Genomic DNA, 20,319 nt, shown 5'->3' with positions numbered 1-20,319 from the left:
TTTTTTTTTTGAGACAGTTTTTCTGTGTAGCCTTGACTGTCCTGGAATTTATATGTAGACTAGGGAGGCCCTGAACTCACAGAGATCTGCCTGCCTCTGCCTCCCGAGTGCTGGGATTAAAATTCTGTGCTACCACCACCTGGGCTTTTTTTTTTTTTTTTTTTTTTTTTTTTTTTTTTTAAAGATAAAATCTCTTCATAGCTCAGACTGCCCTAGAACTCAATGATGGTCACACAGGGTGGCCTCGATCTTGTGATGTTCCTGCTTTAGCCTCCAGAGTGCTGGGATTACAGGAATGAACGACGGACCAAAACCAACATACATGAATGGGACTGGCACCATTGGTGGCCCTCATGTGTATCACACCAGTTAGTGGCTACTGTTTCGAGTCTGATGACCACATAAAAGACATATGGGTGTAGCCAAGATGGCAACATATTTGTAAACAGATCAAACTGAATGGCATGGCAACGTATGGACTGGCGGCCACACAGAGCCATGTGTCAAAATTAGGGAGAATGAGGACAGGGCTAAGAAGACTGAGCAGGTCTCACCTTCTGTCTCCATCATCCTGTACAGAGTAGCCCTGTCTGTGAAAAGGCCCAAGTGGAATCGTTCCTCAAGGTCGGCAGACACATCTTCACTTAGTTCTGCTAATTTAAAATGGAAAAAGTCAACACAGGAAGTGCTAACACAGCTAATTTCTGGATACATGCCTCAACACCTACTTCAGAGATAAAAATCTATACTCTGGGTACTCAGGTCCTCAATGACTATACCCAAGAGGCCTGCTAGTTACAGAAAGTTTGAAGCCTTTAAAATTCAGCTTGGGCAAAATCCAATGAGACAATACGGTTTTGTAGTTTGGGCTAACAAAGGCTTGAGAGAAAAGAGGACTGCAAATTCAACATGTATGAAAATAAATCCAAATTAACCAGCGTGTCCCAAGAATTCCCCAGAAGCCTGGCAGGCTATCACACATTTAATCCATGATCTCAGCTGACAGTTCTCTTTAATAATAATAATAATAATGATAATGATAATAATAATAATAATGACTTCCCTGAGACCTATCACAAAAAGATTCAATACTCATTCTTTACCCTTTAAAAACAGTCAATTGTGCCTGTGTGTGACTCAATGGTGGGGGACTTGCCTGGCACATGAAGGCTCTTGGGCTCCACCCAGAGTACCCACTCTATTTGAGAAAAATAATAATAATTAAAAAAACCCCTAATTTCCAATAAGCTTAACTACTGTTAACCAAGGACACTCTAAGCTGCCTCAAACCTCAAAAACCAGGCCACAACTATAAAAAACAGCAGTAGGCAGTGGAGCAGGTATAGGACTCACTTTCTTGGATTCTTTGACTTGTGTTCTATTGTGCTGTTCTTTTCAACACATTGAATTCAAAACAAAAACCCTAAGTTGCTCAGATACCAAAATAATGGGCTGTGACACATACACAAAACCAACAATCATTTGAAAAGTAAAACCTTGATGAAATACTTAAAAGTAGCTGCCTCATTATGGAGTATTTCTAGTGAGAAACACCTTTTTTACACCTAAAGACACTAAAGACACTGGTAGGGAAGTATGGAAAGCAGATTTACGCCAAGATGTGTAGATGCCTTACTGAATGTGGAACAAAGATACCTGGGTGACAGACTGGACATGGGAGCAGTGACTGCAAGATAGAGTTATGGCAGTGGGGCAGGGAGGCCAAGGATAAGGAAAGCTGGGAGAAAAGGGCAGGCAGTAGTAATCTTAGACATTTGCCTGTCTCCTTAATACATAGCACCACTATCAACTGAGCATGTGCAAGTACAAGGGGCAGGCTTGGTACCTTTGGCATGTGTTGCAGTTGCTAGTACCAAACAGTCTCGATGGAGCTCCTCTTTGGACCTGTGGTCTAAGCTGGTGCTCAGAGGGAGCATGGAGCGAGCCTTCCTCTTCTTGAGCAAGGCTTCTGAAATGCACCAACAGCACACGGTATCAGAACGACAGGTCAGAGACAGAACAGAAGGACCACAGATGTGGGCAGCGAGGGTGCAGCCTGCTGAGGGAGCAAGCTTCACTCCAGACAGCTTTAACACCACACTGGCTGCTATGTGTTCATAAAACATGCTAAACGCCTTTACTAACATTACCAAGCGCTATCAACAACTGTAAGACATTTCAAGTGCTCAGAAATGTGAGAAAAAAAAAACAAAAAATGAAATGATGCCCAACAACACAGTCAGAGCCAGAACCAGAAGCCCCACGCTTATGCAAATGCTCTTGAGCACAGAAGGTCTTAGGAATGTTCAGTAGAATGTGCTGACAGAAGACACCAACCTGGCTTCTCTTTAGGTGGTTCCTTTTTCAGCGAGGTGGCTTTGCTACTAACAGTGACTTTTGACTTTTCAAAGCCTAAGGAAATGGCAGTGCAGGAAACAGGTTCTCCGCAAACTATACCAAGAGAAAAAAACAGAAAAGGTTTGAGACAAGAAAGGCAGTTGACATGGGGACTCACACCTGTAACCTTGGCATTCCGGATACTGAGGGAGGGTAACTACCATTTGAGGCCAGCCTGGGCTACACTGTGAGTCACAGGACAACCAACTATTGTTACAGAGTGAGACTGTTTCAAAATATACTGTAGAGTCTAGCTGTTGTTTCAAAAGCACCAACAGGCTAGTAATCCAGTCCCAGCAACTGTGCTTCACCCACTTCACAGACTATGATTCAGGAGTGTCTAAATGTATCACCCTGACATTGATTTGGAAACTGCTCACATGACAAGCTACCTGTCGAATAGCTTCACTGCACAAATAGGAAAATGCTTCCCTAATAGAGAAGACCAGGTACATGCGACAGTCGCAATCCTAAGCACACAGACTGTTTTCTGACCTATGGAGGCAAAGGATATTTTGTTTAGCCCTTATATGATACAACAGCATTTAAAATTATTATCATAGTATGTATTCCTGTATGTGGAGGTCAGGACAATGCTTTGGATCAGGTCTCTCCTTCCACCTTTCGTGGGAGTTCCAGGATCAGTCCCAGGACTGTGTGGCATGCACTTTCCCAGTGGCCATCTCACCATCCCCAAAGATAAAAGCATTTTGATAAGCATAACATATAAACATGTTCTTAATTTACTCAAATTATGAGTCCACCAGCCACAATTTAGGATGGAGGTCAGAGACACCTCTGCTTTGACTATTTCAATCCTGCCACATGGAAATATCAGAACTCAGCACAAATCAGATTATAGTCTCTGGTATTTAATCACTCATTTTAACAGGTGTAAACACAAGATAGTAGTTTAAGCTAAGAAAGTTGGTACTTCCAAACTTAAGATAGTAAGAGAACAAAAGTGCTATTTTATCTATAAACAGCTGTGGTAGTTTGTACATGCTTGGCCCAGGGAGTGGCACTATTAGGCATGGCCTTGTTGGAGTAGGTGTGTTGCTGTGGGCTTGGCTTTAAGACCTTCCTTCTAGCTGCCAGGAAGCTAGTCTTCTCTTCGCTGCCTTTAGATGAAGATGTAGAACTCTCGGCTTCTCTTGCACCATGCCTGCCTGGATGCTGCCATGCTTCTGCCTTGATAATAGACTGAACCTCTGAACTTGCAAGCCAGCCCCAATTAAATGTTGTCCTTATAAGAGTTACCTTCGTCATGGTGTCTGTTCACAGCAGTAAAACCCAACTGACATAAAGAACTGATTGTTTATGATGGTTTGAATAAGAATGGCCCCATAGGCTCATACAGATGTGGTCCTGTTGGAGGAAGTGTATCAGTGGGGGCGGGCTTTGAGGCTTCAAATGCCCATGATAGGCCCAAAATCAATCAATCTCTCAATCTCTCAATATCTCTCTCTCTCTCTCTCTCTCTCTCTCTCTCTCTCTCTCTCTCTCTCAGTCTTTGAATTAGGATATAGCTCTCAGCTACTGCTCCAGAGCCATGAGTGCTGCCATGGACTAAGCCTCTGAAACTATAGGCAAGCTCCCAACTAAACACTTTCTTTTATGACACTTGCCTTGGTCATGGTTTATCATGGCAACAGAACAGTGGCTAAGACATCCTTCTCAGCTTTTTGCTGGTAATAGAAGCTAAGCAAGATTTCAGGGTAGGCAGGGAAAACTTGCTCGCTCCCATGTTAGTAGGAACATTTAAGTTTAGCCATTCAAGGGAAAGTGTTTTCTTTCACAGATGTGCCCTCTTCATTCACACCTTGGCTCACACACTGCCGTCTCTATCACTGTGCCCAGTTTTTCCCTGAGCACTGAAGCTGTGCTGTATATTACCGTCTCCACCACAATCATCCACTTCATCTGTAACACTTCAAAGAGGCATTTAGAGATTTAACCTTTTAAAGAGATGGAGAGATGGCTCAGAAAGTTGGTTGCTTTTGCAAAGAACCTGAGTTCAGTTCCTAGCACCCATATGGCAGGTCACAACTGTCCATAATTCCAGTTCTAAGGGATCCAATGTTCTCTTCTGGCTTCTATGGGTACTGCACTCTTGTGGTACACAGATACAGATTCAGGCAACACTCATACACATGAAACAAAAATAAACCTTAAAAATCAAGACCAATTAAACTGTGTTAAACAATGCTAACACAGTTTGCAAAGGTTCATTTGACAAAGAAGCTACACAACTGAGGAAGGACTTGCTGCATTAAGACACCAGTGTGGACAGTGTTTTCCAAGTACTTACCCACGGGAGAGGGAGGCAGCTCTGGCTCCTGGGCTTCCTCCTCACCATCCTGGTCTGAGAAGCCGTTCTCAACAGGTCCTAAGTTCTCCCTCACACTCTCATCTTCATTGCCAATGGATGAATCTTGCTTTACAGGCAGTCTCAAGGTAGGTTTTTTCTTCTTTTTAAGCTTTGGCTTAAATTGAGAGAGCCGTTTTTTCTCTAGTTCAATACATTTTTTCCCTACAAAGACCACAATAAAAATAAAAATAGACTAAAATATATACTGGGTCAGAAGCACCCTGGTGAAATCCTCCAGAGCCCACACCACTCTTCTGACAGGCTTACACACCCTCCTGCACTTCTCATGACACCACAACCACATCCTCCATCAAACGTCAACTCTCCTGGAACCCAGTAATTCTACTCATGTCTTCCCACTCTTCATGGGGTACAGACTACATTTTCAACTGGCCAGAGAGGCAAGACCACACCTCTGGGGTACCTGGGAGTTAGTATATGCTTTTATATATCTATTTTAATCATGTGATAAGAGTGTCCTGACAGTGTCTTCTATTTATTACCACACTTCTGGTTCCAGTTTCTTGACTGGGATGGTCACTATCCAAACTAGTGGGCACTTGTGATTCTCTGGTTGGAATGCACTGTTGAACAGACCTGGTTCTCAGGAGAGGCCTATAAGCTCCAGAAGTATTAGACTTCCTTGTGATTCTGGAACCTGAAGAGTATGATTCTCACATACCTGGCACTTACTAGCTTGCAGCACTCAGTACTACTCTCTTTCTTCTTTAAAGGCGTTATTGTTTGCTTAGTCATTTTTATCATAGTTCAACTGCTTTTGACAAATTCATAGCAATGTAACCCAGTATTCCCACCACAAACCAGATAAGTGTCCCCTTGACCTAAGACTCCCATCTGCCTTGTAGATGCTCTGGCTCCCCAGCTCCAGGTTCCTGCTGATCTGTCACCAGTTTGAATATCACCTGTTCTAGGTTTTCATAAAAACAGGATGTACCCTGTGCAGTCCCCTGATCCTGGCTGCTTCTGCTCATTGTGGTTTGCCAGAAACTCATCAATTCTGCTGCATTCATCAGTAATTGTTCTTTGTTTGTTCTGGGGGTGTTGAACCAGGCCTTTGAACACATGACATGCTCTGTACTGAGCTGTACCTCCAGCCTACAACTTCTTTCTTATGGCTACTGACGCTCATACGTTCATTAGCGTTTGAGCTATGTCCAGGTTCTGACCACAAAGCTAATTTGAGTATTCTTTGACCAGACTGTAAGAGGATGGGAAGTGTCATCATTTAAGATATATTTCTTCATCTCCTGCTTTTAGTTGTTTATGGTAGGGAGACATGTCAGACATCGCTTAATCTGATGTGATAGCTGTAGATGCAATTCCTGTTTATTCTCTTTAAGTTAAAAAAATTAGCCGGGCAGTGGTGGCACACGCCTCTAATCCCAGCACTTGGGAGGCAGAAGCAGGAGGATTTGTGAGTTCGAGGCCAGCCTGGTCTACACAGAGAAACCTGTCTCAAAAAACCAAACCAAACCAACCAACCAACCAACCAAAAATATATATACTTATATATCCATCAAATTTACACTTAAAATTGTGAAATTTATATATAAATTATAAACATTTATATGACTGTGTTTGACAGAGAAAGAGAGAGAGAGGGAGGGAGGAAGGGAGGGGAGAGAGAGATAGGGAGAGAGATCCATCCATCAGAAGACAGCTTGTGGGACTTGTTTCTTTCCTTCTCTCCTACTATGTGGGTCCTAGGGTTCAATTTCAAGTTGTCTGGCTTAGCAGCAAGTACACCTTTAAACCCAAAGCTGTGTAATTCAAACACTCCATCCTGCAGGGATGCTCTTTAAGCAGGAAGACAAAAAACTCAAAAAAGCTTCAAAAGTTCCTGAAACTGGCAGGATTCACTAAGTCCCTCCCTGTCAGAGAAAACAATAAAATCTGAGTGCGGGGCGCCCCCCCGGCCGGGGGGAGGCCGTGTTGCAAAGACTCATACAATCCAAGCTGCCAAGTCTTTGGGATTTAGACCTATTTCTTTAGGATTCCAACATAGACTGAAGACCAGGCTTTCTAGGAGTCTTTCCAGATGACAGCACTAGATCTGGAACTGCTGAGCAGTCTTGTGCACTGAATAGCTACTGAGTCTTTGGCTTTTCCATCAGGAGTCAACGATTGTCAGACTATCCAGACCACAGCTTGTAAAACACTAATAAATCCTGTGTGTATGTTTCATTCTATCAGTTCTGTTCCTTTAGAATTCTGACTAATCCCCCACCCACTCTCAGATATCTTGCTGGCCCTCCCCTCCCCAACCCACCCCCTGTCAACTGTTCCCCTTTTGTTTAGCAAGGGCCCCTTTAAGCCAATTCCCTTACTTTGATGTGTCTCCGTTCTCAGAGTATATCTTTTCTTTCTGGCATAGGATGTTGTAGCTACTTTGATTTCCTAATCCTTTCCAGTGAAGAATGAGGCCTGACCAACCCTGATCAGAGTTCAGTCACACTTGTTACAATTTGGCAGTACTATTCTTGGCCCCGTAGGTTGCAGACCCATCCTACTGATGCTAGGTGGGTTCAGAAAAAGAATACTAAGGCAGAGAAAAAGAAAATCAGAAAAAAAACAAAACAGTGTATAGACTCTCCAACTTCTTTCTAACCAACCTTGAGGAGGCCGTGAGTGGTCCTGCATGGAGGTCAGCCACCTGTAGACACAGAAGTCATCTGCACCTGAGTAGATGCATTCTGGATCCACTGGGGACCACGCGACACACAGCAGCCGGCCTCGATGTCCTCGGAAATTGAACAAAGGTTCTTCCCGGAGGGCATCCCACACCTAGAACCACAGCAGTGGGACAGAATGGACAGGCTGGTTATTCTATTGTTCTGGGACATAAAACTGCTCAGTTACAAATGCACTCATGATGGGCTTTTATTTCTCATGTGATTTGCATTCATTCTAAGGCATTCACGTGACAACACCATCTACCAGGGGAGGAGCACGTGTGAGAGGCATTCCTATGGAAATGATCCACTGGTGTTCTGTGGACCACACTGTCTCAAACCAAAGATAAACTGTGTTAATATTTGTCCCGGGGAGCTGGCTCAGTGGCCCACACCTACAATCCTAGCATGGAAGGTTGAAGCAAGAGGCTTAAAACTTTGAGCACAGATCATGAGACAGTTAGTTCAGTGGAAAAGACACTTGCTGCCAAGTCTGATGACTGTGTTCAATTCCCAGGACCTAAATGATGGGAGCCGAGCACCAACACCTACAAGTTTTCCTGGTCCCTCCACCTCCACAGCATGCACATAGACTCGTACTATCTGTTTCTATCTCTGCCTCCACCTCTGTCTTATCCTTCTCTTTCACACACACATACGCGCACTCATGCATGCACATACCTACAAAATAAATGTAATTTAAAAAAACCAAAATACAAAATACCAAGAGTTTTAGCGCAGCCTACCTTGCACAGCAAGACCCTGAAGCAAAGGCCCAAACAAAAAAGTGCCTATAGCTAGCTAAAATCTTTGTGTTGGTTTGGCTGAAAGAGACTTTTTGGGCTACTTGGGTCCACTAAGAGTAATCAGAAGTCACCACACTGACTGTAAGGCAAAATGTATCATGAAACTACAAGGTCTTTCAGCTCCTCTTTCGACAGACAACAGAAGAGGAATGAAAGCAATACAAAACAGGGAAGAGGAGATTAAGTCAGACTACACAGTGAAGGACTCCTGGATCAAGGACACACAGTACCTGAGCTGTGCCATCGTAGCAAGCAGATACCAGCCTTCCATCATGATGTGGGCTCCATGCCAGACTGGTAATCTTGGCTGTGTGCCCCGAGAGGGTCCGGTAGGGCTCTGTGATGGTTATTGGAGACTCAGGATTGTTTTCTGAAGGGCAAGGGGAAGAAGTCACAACAACAGCCACAAGAAGGATGCACAGAAAGATAGAACATGGCAGGAGGCAAGGCTTTGTAAGAGCTCAATGACAAAGAATGTAGCTCACTAGATTATAAGATCGGGGAATTTGCTGTGAGACAGTGTCTTCTTTAAAAGACTATGAGATCTCACCAATATGGCTGCCCAACCATGACCTGAATAAAGATGACACTACTAGGCACACTAATGTAGAAGGGAGAAGGCTCGACTATGCACGGGGAAAGGCTCATGATGCCTACACGAGACAAAGAACTACAAGCAACTTAGAAATACTGAGTCTTCCCCAGTGAAGAACACATCAGTTGGCTATCCAACATCAAATCATCAGCCCTGAAAACATAAACATACAAACAACACTATACAGACTGGGCAGGTAACACTTACATATTTAGGAATATGTATGTGCAACAATAATTAAAGAAAAAATAAAAAGAGCCCAAGAATTTGAAAGAGAGCAAGGTGGGTACATGGGTTAGGAAGGAGGAAAGGAGTAGGAAATGACACAACTGTACTATAAGCTCAAAAATTAAAGAATTGTTAAAGATGTAGTTCACTGACGGCCTGACATGCAGGATCTACCACAGGAAGTGTGCTACATAAAGGCACGAACACAAAAGCAATCTGTCAGTGTACATATCTACATTCACACAGTATTTTAGATGGTAAGAGATCATCTGAAAGCCACTCGAATTCCAACATTTTTTGGTAGTATGGTCTGCTCTGCTGGTGACAGATTACCTCATCTTAAAAAGAGGGGTGGGGTAGGGGAAATGGAGAGATGGCTCAGTGGCTAAGAATACTGGCTGCCCTTCCAGAGGTCCTGAGTTCAATTCCCAGCAACCACATGGTGGCTCACAACCATCTATAAAGGGACTGATGCCCTCTTCTGGCATGCAGGTGTACATACAGCAGAGCACTCATATACATAAATTAAATAAAATTAAAAATATTGAAAAACAAAAGCAATAACAACAAAGAATAAAAATACCCAACCAATCTGTGAAGTTTCTATTTTAAAGGATCTTTCCCTACACACAGGATTCCAGATTAAAGCTGGATATGAAGTGTAAGGTGTAAGCCAGCACTCAGAAGGCACGGGCAGGAGGGTAGTGCTCAAGGCTACATGAGGTCAGACTGGGCAACACAAGCCCGTCTCAAAACTCCTGCTTCATCCAAATCCAGAAGTCAGTGTTACCCAGGACAGCTTTCAGGTTGTGCACGTAGATGACTGCATTGTTGGAGCCAGAAGCAAGGAGGCAGCTCAGCTCTGGACGGCTGCCATGCTCATGGTGCCAGACTATGGCGTTCACCAGCTTGTGGTGCTGTTGGATGGTGCAGAGCAGTCTCAAGTTGGGGACTTGGAATATTTCTATTGATCTGGAACAAGACACAGCAGGATGAGAACGATGGCTCATCAAGTTATAATTTGTGCTAATGCCCCGCCCCTTCTCTCAGCCCAGAAAGGTCAGATAGAAAACATAGGACACTCTATCCCTGGCAGAAGTGCTGAGGGAGGAGGTGTGGGCAAGCAAATAATGAATTAATGTCTGAAGAACTATGACTACAGTAACAAACGGACAACACACAGCCAGACTCCAGTAGCCAACAGGGTAGGGAGACACTGCCATTAAGCTGTAAAGATTCAAACAATTCTGTCTTCTCAAAGATGCAGAGTCCATATCAACTGAGAATATCCACAGTGAATCCTATCACAGAATGCAACAAGGCTACAACTGGGCACTGTAGAAAGCCCTGGCCAGCCAGGGAATGCTGCAATCAAAGAGCTTTTTGTAAAGGATGCACTCACCCATCTTCATTACCAAGAGCCATGACTTTGCCATCTCCTTTCCAGCTGATTTCTGTGTGCACAGGCAGCTTGTACTACAAAGCAAAACAAGCCAGGCATAGGTATAAGCATTTTCTTCACACTCTTCATCTTACAAACAATGACATCACAAGGAAAAAGACAATCCCTAGGGTTAAAACTTGCTCTAATTATGAAGGGCACTTTTCTAGACCAACATCACACTTAGCCAAAAGTTACTGACAAGTATCTGACTACAGTTTCTTAAAAGGAACAGAGCGGCCAGTAAGTATTGTCAGCAGCCTTCAACCTTGCAAAGTAAAGTGAACCAAAATCAAAAGGATCCCTTCGACCTTGACAGTCCCTCGGAAGGGCATACTCGCCAGCCAGCACCTTCCTGCTCTTCCACTCCTCACAAGCAGATCAGCTGTTCCTCAGGGTCCTCTTAGGACCTTGCCTGCTTGTTTACTTTTTCTTAATATTATTATTATTATTATTTTTGGGTTTGGTTTTTCGAGACAGGGTTTCTCTGTGTAGCCCTGGCTGTCCTGGAACTCACTCTGTAGACCAGGCTAGCCTCGAACTCTCGAACTCAGAAATCCGCCTGTCTCTGCCTCCCAAGTGCTGAGATTAAAGGCATGCGTCACTACCACCCGGCTCTTAATATTATTTTAATTATGTCTGTGTGTATATGTAGTTCACAAGCATGGATGCATGCCCTCGCCTGTGTGTGTACTCATGTGGTCAGGAGAGGTGGCAAGCACTTTACCTGCTGAACCACCTCATTGGTCCCCCTCAGCCTACTTTCTTATTGGATTCTTTTGTCTACTCCATCTATGCCTACAGCTTCTTCAAACCATTTATATAAAGAGATTCAAAATTTATATATTTCCTGCACAGAATCCTTAATTGAACTCTTGATACAGAAATTCATCTGCCGGGGGCTGGAGATAGCTCAGTGGTTAAGAGCATTGACTGCTCTTCCAGAGGTCCTGAGTTCAATCCCTAGCAACCACATGGTGGCTCACAACCATCTGTAATGGGATCTGATGCCCTCTTCTGGTGTGTCTGAAGACAGCTACAGTGTACTCATATAAATAAATCTTAAAAAAAAAAAAGAAAGAAAGAAAGAAAAAGAAATTCATTTGCCACTCAACTAAAGTAGTGTCAGGACAGGAAATTTATTCGTTACCATTAATATACAAACAACATTAAAGAAAATGAAAGAATACAATCAAGTATGACTTATGATACCTTATGGTAACTATACAAAAAATGATAAGCAGCAATTAAAGCTGCCCATTTTCAAGGGTAAAGAAATCTCAACATGGAGTTAGAGAGATGGCTCAGTGGTTAAGAGCATTGACTGCTCTTCCAGAGGTCCTGAGTTCAATTCCCAGAAACCACATGGTGGCTCACAACCTTCTGTAATGGAATCTGATGCTCTCTTCTGGTGTGTCTGAAGACAGCTACAGTGTACTCACCTACATAAATAAAATCTCAAAACAAAAAAACCAAACCTCAACATTTATGATCTAACTGAAGGACAGTTATAGAAGCCAGGCATTGAAGGAACCAAGCTTGAAGCTAGTCTGAGCTACATTAGATCCTGTCTCGGGGGGGGGGGAGAGGAAAGGGGAGAGAAAGGGATAGAGGGAAAGAGGGAGAGAGGGAGAGAACAAACCTAGTTGAGTCATACAAATCTACCAACACAAAGTTAAAACAAATGTCATTCAGTGTGATCTAGGCAGAAGACCCAAGAGAATTTTCTGTATTACTGTGCATGTGTGACTGAGTGTATGCACACCCCTGTAATCGCACTTGGGAGGCCGAGGAGGAGGATCAGGAACTTGAACACAGCCTGGGCTTCAAAAGAAACGAGCAGATGAGGTCTGAGCACAACCATTACAGTCACTGTCAGCAGAGCACTCTAGGTAAAAGGTAGCTTCAAAAGGATGCCTATCTTTACTCCCAGCACTTAGGGAGGCAAAGGCGGGTACATCTCTGAATTTGAGGCCAGCTGGTTGACACAGTGAGCTCCATGCCACTCATGACTATATACGGTGAACCCTGTCTCAAAAAGGAACATCTAAAAACAAAACAAAAAGGATGTTTTTTTTATCATTACCATTGCAATTAAGCCACTCCCCTCCACTTAGTTCTTTGCTTTACTCAATAATAATGACTTGTAAGGAATAGCAGGCAACCCACAAACTCACCAATAGCTTAATCAACCATCTGAGAAGTCTGGCTAAGCATAAAGGGCATCATTACAGATGGTCTTGAGTAAGTAAAACAGAAAACCAAAGGAAGCTGAGTGGACTTCAGCCCACTGGAACTCACTCTAATGGAATTGGTGTCCCTCACGAGTTTGTTGATGTCGAAAGCCTCTCCACTGAGCTTCCAGGGGTTATGCTGCAGCACAATGCCTTCCCCTCCACAGCTGTACAAGGTGAGGGAAGGCCTGTCTCCTTCCCCTCCTATGAAAGAAAAGTTCTTTCGTGAGGTGTCTCACTTCACCAGCACAGCACCCGCTTCCACAGCCACTTCATTAGCACAGCGCATCATACTGTTAACACCAAGAAAAACAGCATGGGAAGTGACCCGTCATGTTGGGACAAAGCCACCCTCCTACCAATCTAGACAGCGTGGGAAGAAGAAAACATAGCATTAACTTCTGAGATACTGTGTTCATTGTACAGCTTTCTGACATTCAAGAACAATGACACTAAAGATGTGACCAGAGCAAATGTCATGGTCTCAAATGACAAAGTCGTTTTCCTTCCAGAAATGATTCTTGTTGTTTGTGAAAACAGAGTTCAGGACTTCCCATGACCAAGGAGAGGTCTCAAGGCACAGCCCTTGGTTGTAGAGCTACCCTCTTATTTGAAAGGCAAGTCTCTACTCTCTGCACAAAGCTAGTGCTATGGAATCCAGCTACTTCAGCACAGTAAGAAAGAGCATGGAAACTTCTGACTCATTTTAAAGATAAAAAAGACATACGACTTTAGGGAAAGAAGCGTGGCCAGGGCAGGAAAATGAATAGAGGCAGGGCTACAGAAGAGAAGGATACAAACCTTAGCAGTAAGAGCACCCAGCACCCAGCCTAAGGGTATTCTGCACAGTGGAAGACCCAGTTCAAAGAGAAGAGCAATACTTGAGAGCTGAGGGAGGCAGGAGTCAAGGCTTTCCTTTAGCCATCATGACCACCCACATCTGCTACTCTCATAGACTTACATAAGCACACTACATGGACACTGACTCCACTAGAACATCTATGACTTCAGCTTTCAGATTCTACAATTAAAGCAGAAAAATACACTTTTGTGTATTAAGAATGACTCATATACTTACCAAGTGACATGGGGGGTACTGGTGGCCCCCAAGCCAACCTATACACAGTCTTCTTATGATACGTGCTTGAAATCTGTGGAGGTCTGTGGGTAGGGAAAACAGGATGATCTGAAGAAAGAGGCCCACTAGAAAACAGACCATATTCCTCTGAAAGGTCCTTCCTATACATGTGGTTGTTTGTATTAGAGAAAAACAATTTACCTTTGTCCAAAACAGTTAGTTTTCAAAAACAAGCATTTAACTTACCATGTAATAATGTACATTACCAAAACAAGTCCCAGCTAGGACAATTTTTCTTTTCTGTCTAAATAGCCCGTAGCAAAGTAATATCAAATATTTGGCATTTCTGTAGCTATGAAGGAGTACAGAGGCTGTGACAACCACAGTCACCCAATCTCAGGCTGAAGATGAGAGGCCACTTCACCTTCATGCTCTGCCAATAAGGCCCCTCCCTCTTTCTGAGACAGAGTCTCGATATGTAGATCTGGCTGTCCTGGAAGTCACAGAGGTCCACCTACCTCTGTCTTCTGAATGATAGGATTAGAGGTATGCACCACCAAGCCAATTAGCCAGGATCACATTCTTACACTGCATAAAATCTGAAGACTGACAGATAACTAAAGCTTTTTCTGTCTTTCAGAGGGAGGCTTGCTCTTAGGAGGCTTCAAGGTGGATTGACTTCTTGGGAAAAGACAGCACTGTTATGACTTTTAGTGTCAATCATACTCTAGGTATGGATTTAGAACTCCAGAATTGTGGCTGACAGAGCTAAGCTACTAACTGAAGTATTGAACACACTTAGAACACTCTGAGAGACAGTACTAATCTCTTTGGCTCAAAAAAACCAAAATAAACCAGCCTGACCATCTATCAGTGACATCTTCAATCCTAATACACAGTTTAACTAGCAGTAGGATGACCAGTTAGCCTATGGGGTGATTTAGTCCTACTTAAATCAACACAATTTTGTTTAGTTACATACCCCTTTGAAATAGCTTTTAAGCAAAAGGGAGAAATACTTAAGTAGACGTAGGTTCTACACAAGTACTTAAAGCACTGCATATAGACCTGGGGATTTGGCTTGGATGATCAGCATCCATGAGGCCTTATGGTGCTCTAAATGAGAGTGGTCCCATTGGCTACCATGTTTGAATTCTATGTGGAACTGTTAGGAAGGTGTGGCCTTGATGACGGTATCTCACTGGGGGTGAGCTTTGAGGTTTCCAAAGCCAGCACCATTCCCAGTTAGCTCTCTCTGCCTCATGCTTGTGGATGGAGATGTGAGCTCTCAGTTACTGTGCCAGTGCCATGCCTGACTGTCTGCTGCCATGCCGATCATGAACTCACTTTCTGGAACTGTGAATCCCAAATTAAACTATTTCTTTTCTAGGTTGCTGTGGTCATGTGTCTTATCACAGCAGTAGAAAACTAACCAAGACAGATCCCTAGCACAGCAAAGAAAACAGACAGAGAGAGGGAGGACATGCAAAGAGGGCAGCGCTGCAGGAGAAGTGGTTCCTGTATCCTTTTCATAAGGGGACAGGCTTTGTAGCCGTGTGGTCTGCCAATCATTCAGGGTGCTGCAGTGGTGTGGAAGCAGCAGGCAGGATGCAGTCAGTGAGCATGGATGAGTTCCTACAAGTTTTTATTTACACACTGAGAGCTGTATCCTGCTTCTTCCCATGCCCTGGACACTGAATTCACCCCACTCCCACTTTTGGAAAGGGGCAACCTGAGCCACACATTGCTCTTGTGATCTGAAACGTGGCCAGTATAAACAAAGATCTGTATTTCTTTCTTTTCTTTTTCTTTTCTTTTTTTTTTTTTTTAAGGTTTTTCGAGACAGGGTTTCTCTGTGTAGCCCAGGCTGTCCTGGAACTCACTCTGTAGACCAGGCTGGCCTCAAACTCAGAAATCCGCCTGCCTCTGCCTCCCGAGTGCTAGGATTAAAGGCGTGTGCCACCACCGCCCGGCTAAGACCTGTATTTCTAAATGCATGTAATTTCACCCACTTTCAGTCATGTGTGGCAAGGGGCTGCCGTGATAAGCAAGCAAATCTAGCCTGTAACCAGGGCAACTCTGTCCAATATTCAGACTGAGCCAAAACAAACCCCAAATGTAACCCAGAACTCATTAGAAGTCACAGTCAAAAAAAGATCAAAGCAGGCCAGACATGATCCCTATGAGTTCAGTCAGGGATACCTAGTAAGATGATATTTCAAAAAGAAAAAGAACTTGGGAGGCAGAGGCACATCTCTGTGAGTTCAAGACCAGCCCGGGTAGAGTTAACTTCTAAAACAGTCAGGGCTACATAGGGAAACTCTGTCTACAAAAACCAAAAATCAAACAACTGATATTTGACTTAGTATACATCAAGTCACTAAAGTAAACACATTATATAAGGTGATGCACGCTTATAATCCTAGAACTTGAAAAGTGAAGGCATAGCCAGGCTGTGGTGGTGCACGCCTTTAATCCCAGCACTTGGGAGGCAGAGGCAGGTGGATTTCTGAGTTCGAGAGTTCAAGGCTAGCCTGGTCTACAGAGTGAGTTCCAGGATAGCCAGGGCTACACAGAGAAACCCTCTCTCGAAAAACCAAAAAAAACAAAAAAAAAAAAAAAAGAAAGAAAAGAAAAGTGAAGGCAGAAGGATCAGAAGGCCTAGACTAGTCTCTGCTACGGAGTTAGTTCAAGACCAGGTTTGACGAGACCCTGTCTCAAAGCAAAATAATTATAATAATAAGATTCCTTATGAGACCTTGTCTCAAAGCAAAATAACTATAATAATAAGATTACTTATAATGATATAATTAATTAATTATAATAATAAGATTACTTATAAGTTATTTCCTTTTTTAAAAGTTGTTTATATTTTAGGTACCTGGGTGTTTTACATCCATATACATTTGTATACCAAATGTGTACCTGGTGCCCATGGAGGTCAGAAGAGGGCATCAGATGCCCTGGAAAGATCTGGACAGCTATAGCCACCATGTGGATGCAGGCACTAGAGCCTGGGTCCTCTGGAAGAGTGGCCAGTGCTCTTAACTCCTAAGCCATCCCTCTAGCCCTATTTTATACTCTTCATAAAACTAAGACTTTCCACGACACATATAGAATATCACACTTGAGCTCAGGGCTCTTCTACAATTCAGCAGCCAGGCTCCTGTGGTAAAAGGATTACAGAGGCACCTTCCTCAGTAACTTGCAGGCAGTAGAAAAACTGGCAGCAGGAGAGGCATTCCAGGCCAAAAGTAAACAGTCAGACAGGTACAAGATGAGGTTTAGAAAATACACTCAGGATTTGGAAATGAACAACATACACCTGCCTCGACCTCATCTTCACACTGCCCAAGCTTTACTTTGTATTGTTTGGTGCTTACACACATACTCTACCAGTCAACTATATCCTTAGCCCTGCAACTGATTCACTTCAGATGTCAAGAACCATAGATAAAACAGAAAAGGTGCGGGTATGTTTTTCATTAGTCCTTCACCTAGATGTGGATCTGGAAACTTTTGTATAAAAATCCACTGGTTTATCTTAGTGTATATTAAATACCAGGCAGGCTACACTGTCATCACCTGAAAAACTAATTCTTTTTCTTTCTTTCTTCTTATGTAGACAGGGTCTCTTGTGTGGACCAGGCTGGCCATAACTCTTCTGCCTTTACACCCTAAATGCTAGAATCACAGATGAGTACCTGTCTCCCAGTTTATGAGGTCTTGGATATTAATCCCAGACTTCATACATGCCAGTCAAGGTCTCTACCACTGAGCTGTATCCTTAGTATCTCAAAAAGTTTTTAAACAAAATTCTGAGTTCTGAACCTCAGTATCAGAGCCAAGACTTTACTCCAGAATCACTTTATTGTGTGCCAGGTTTATGAAGTCCAAGTTAAATGTGGTCACTAAGCTGAAGGGGTGTCATTGTACTTACTTGTTGGAACAGGTGTCATACAATCCCACTTTTCCGTCATCGGTCCCGAAGGCTAAGCAGCCTTCCTTGTTTGGGTGCCAGCAGAGCTACAAGAGAAGTTTCCAGAGGAGAGCACATCAAGCACACAGAAAGGAGCTGTGTGCGTCCTCACTGCTCCATGGGAAACACTCTCTGTTAATTCTCAGTGTTTAATAAGGAAAAGGAGGCGTAAACAGAGTATGGCCACTAATGGCTCAGCAGGTGAAAGGACTTGCCTCCAAGCTTTCTACCTCCTAAGACCTAAGACCTGGCCTTCCCTCCCCCATGTTGTCCAGCCAGCCAGCCAGATAGAGGAGGGGGGGAGAGACGGGGACACACACACACAAACACACACACACACACACACACACACACACACACACACACACACACGCAGCAAGAAAAAGAGAAACCAAGTTAAAATCACTGCATGCTTACTTAGGCACAAGTCCCCGCTGATACCACATACCTCAAACATTTAAGTGAAGTGCACAGCACTCTGTGAAGTGAAGAAAGATTCTAGAACATTTAGAGCTTTGACAATGAGAAGTTCATGCTCCACTACAGGTATGTTTAAACATCCATTGATTTCCAACAGAATTCACACAAATGGGTAGTGCCTAAGAATTTGAACAAATCTCCCAGAAGAGCCCTTACCGCTGTGACCTTGGACTTGACTCCCTGCCAGAAGTTCTTCACATCATAGTTGTTCTTTATGGAGAGTGTATTCCACACCCGGATCATGCCGTCCCCAACACCTATGGCCAGGGAGCCCACATCCACAGGAGAAAAGGCCAGACTGTAGGCAAAACCTCCAAGAGAAGGCAATGTCCAGCAACACTCCAGGGTGGCCATGTCCCAACATTTTACCTAATAATAGAAAAAGCGAAAAAGCAAAAAGAATAAAAATAAATAAAAAAATAAATAAAATTTCTTTTTCTTTGTTTGTTTTGAGACAGGCTTTAATCTGTGTGGCCCTGGCTGTCCTTGAACCTGGAGTCCACTTGCCTCTGCCTCCCAAGTGCTGGGATCAAAGGTGTGCGATAACCACTGCCCAGCTAGAATTAAGTATTTCAAATGGGATTTAATTTAACAACTCTTTTCGAGGGAACTGGAAGAAGCTTCTCTTATGGGGAAGGAAATCTGCACTGTCTCACAAAGCTCAAAGTAATCTGGGAGCACATTCACTTCCAGCAATATCTAATGAATTCAGCATCCTGCTATCCAATCAGTGCTGAGAAGGCAGGCTTGCCATGCCCCCAGGTCACAGCACAGCTAACTACCTCTCACAACTCTGGAAGGATGCACATGGCCTCCACAAGGAATATCAAGAACTGCTGCCTGACAAGCCATGGACTTCACGCCCAGGAAGTACAGGAGAAGACTGAAGCCCTAAATCAGGGGCTAGGGCCATAGCTCAGTTGGTACAGCACCTGCTTACCTTGCAGCCATGGCTTCAATCTCCGGTATCACATAAACCACATTTAGTGGCTCCTATCTGTAACTTCACCATGTGGAAGGTGGAGACAAAAGGGTCAAAAGTTTAAGATAAAGGGGAATTCAAAGCCAGACTAAGTTAGAGACCTGACTCCATGTGTCTCCAGCAGCCATTGACAGCCCTGCTGGTAACGCCCTCCTCAGTGCACTTGCTAGCAGGAGCGTGAACTGGAAGGCAGAGATGTGTATGTGGACAGACACCTTCTAGCCTGACCCTTGTGACACACCACTTCTCTGAACAAAGCTAGAAACCAGTTCTTACATCTCTGTCCATGGACGTGGAGAGTAGCAGCTGCTTGCCATCCTCAGTCTTCAGAGGACACAAATTGAAGACAATTCTGGAATGATTGTGCCCTTCAGCTGAGGTGCTGAAGAGTGTGTACTTCCGTCTCCATGACTGGGTCAGGTCCCATAGCAGCAGCTCACCTCTGAAAGAACAAGGGCACATCTCTTACCAGCTAGTCAGACTATGTCTAGCCAGGCCTGGAGCCTCAGTGGTAGAAGAATGTGCTAAATGCTCGCTTGGTAACTTAAAAGTCCAAAAGATTAGTAGGGCCAATAGAGACAAGAGAGAAACTAAATCCTCTTCTTAGCATCAGAGGCTCATGGACAGGAAGCAGAATGCTCCATCGCTCTCACATGGAGAACAGAATCTGCCACGGGGAATACGATTAGTTTCTGACAGAATTTACAATCACCTTCAACTGTGGGTCTCAACTGCTGGGCTGGTCCTGCCTTGATGGCCACACTCTGTGCCTCAACAGGACATTTTTTTTTTTTGGCCAGGTGGTGGTGGCATATGCTTTTAATCCCAGCTAATCCCAGAACTGGGGAAATAGAGGCAGGTGGATCTCTGTAAATTGAGGCCAGCCTGGTCTACAGAGCAAGCTACAGGGATACAGAGAAACTGTCTTGAAAAACCAACTACCACCACCACCGCCACCAGAAAAATGTTTTTAAGCTAGGTATGGAGGTGTGAACTCAGTTATTGGGAAGGCTGAGGCAGAAGGATAATAAATTC

At 43.8% G+C, this 20,319-nt stretch overlaps 1 protein-coding gene across 3 annotated transcripts in view; it reads right to left on the bottom strand.

Moving 5' to 3' along the window:
• Gemin5 (gem nuclear organelle associated protein 5) overlaps nucleotides 1-20,319 on the bottom strand; it is a 49,047-nt gene that overhangs the window by 18,283 nt on the left and 10,445 nt on the right. For 2 of the 3 annotated variants that reach the window (XM_028782524.1, XM_028782526.1), the window contains exons 7-19: nucleotides 19,561-19,726; nucleotides 18,459-18,671; nucleotides 17,784-17,869; nucleotides 13,844-13,926; nucleotides 12,833-12,969; nucleotides 10,493-10,566; nucleotides 9,881-10,062; nucleotides 8,498-8,637; nucleotides 7,402-7,573; nucleotides 4,709-4,930; nucleotides 2,338-2,451; nucleotides 1,847-1,969; nucleotides 555-653 (exon numbers count right to left, since the gene is read on the bottom strand). In XM_028782524.1, the coding sequence (XP_028638357.1) occupies nucleotides 555-653; nucleotides 1,847-1,969; nucleotides 2,338-2,451; nucleotides 4,709-4,930; nucleotides 7,402-7,573; nucleotides 8,498-8,637; nucleotides 9,881-10,062; nucleotides 10,493-10,566; nucleotides 12,833-12,969; nucleotides 13,844-13,926; nucleotides 17,784-17,869; nucleotides 18,459-18,671; nucleotides 19,561-19,726 (1,811 nt within the window). The remainder of the gene's footprint in view (nucleotides 1-554; nucleotides 654-1,846; nucleotides 1,970-2,337; nucleotides 2,452-4,708; nucleotides 4,931-7,401; nucleotides 7,574-8,497; nucleotides 8,638-9,880; nucleotides 10,063-10,492; nucleotides 10,567-12,832; nucleotides 12,970-13,843; nucleotides 13,927-17,783; nucleotides 17,870-18,458; nucleotides 18,672-19,560; nucleotides 19,727-20,319) is intronic. The other variant, XM_028782527.1, reaches the window with a different exon arrangement.

Source organism: Grammomys surdaster, unplaced genomic scaffold (genome assembly GCF_004785775.1).
Source record: "Grammomys surdaster isolate TR1022 unplaced genomic scaffold, NIH_TR_1.0 797, whole genome shotgun sequence".
Classification (NCBI taxonomy): domain Eukaryota; kingdom Metazoa; phylum Chordata; class Mammalia; order Rodentia; family Muridae; genus Grammomys; species Grammomys surdaster.
Note: the sequence above shows the minus strand (reverse complement) of the source record. Positions and strands in the feature narration are given on the sequence as shown.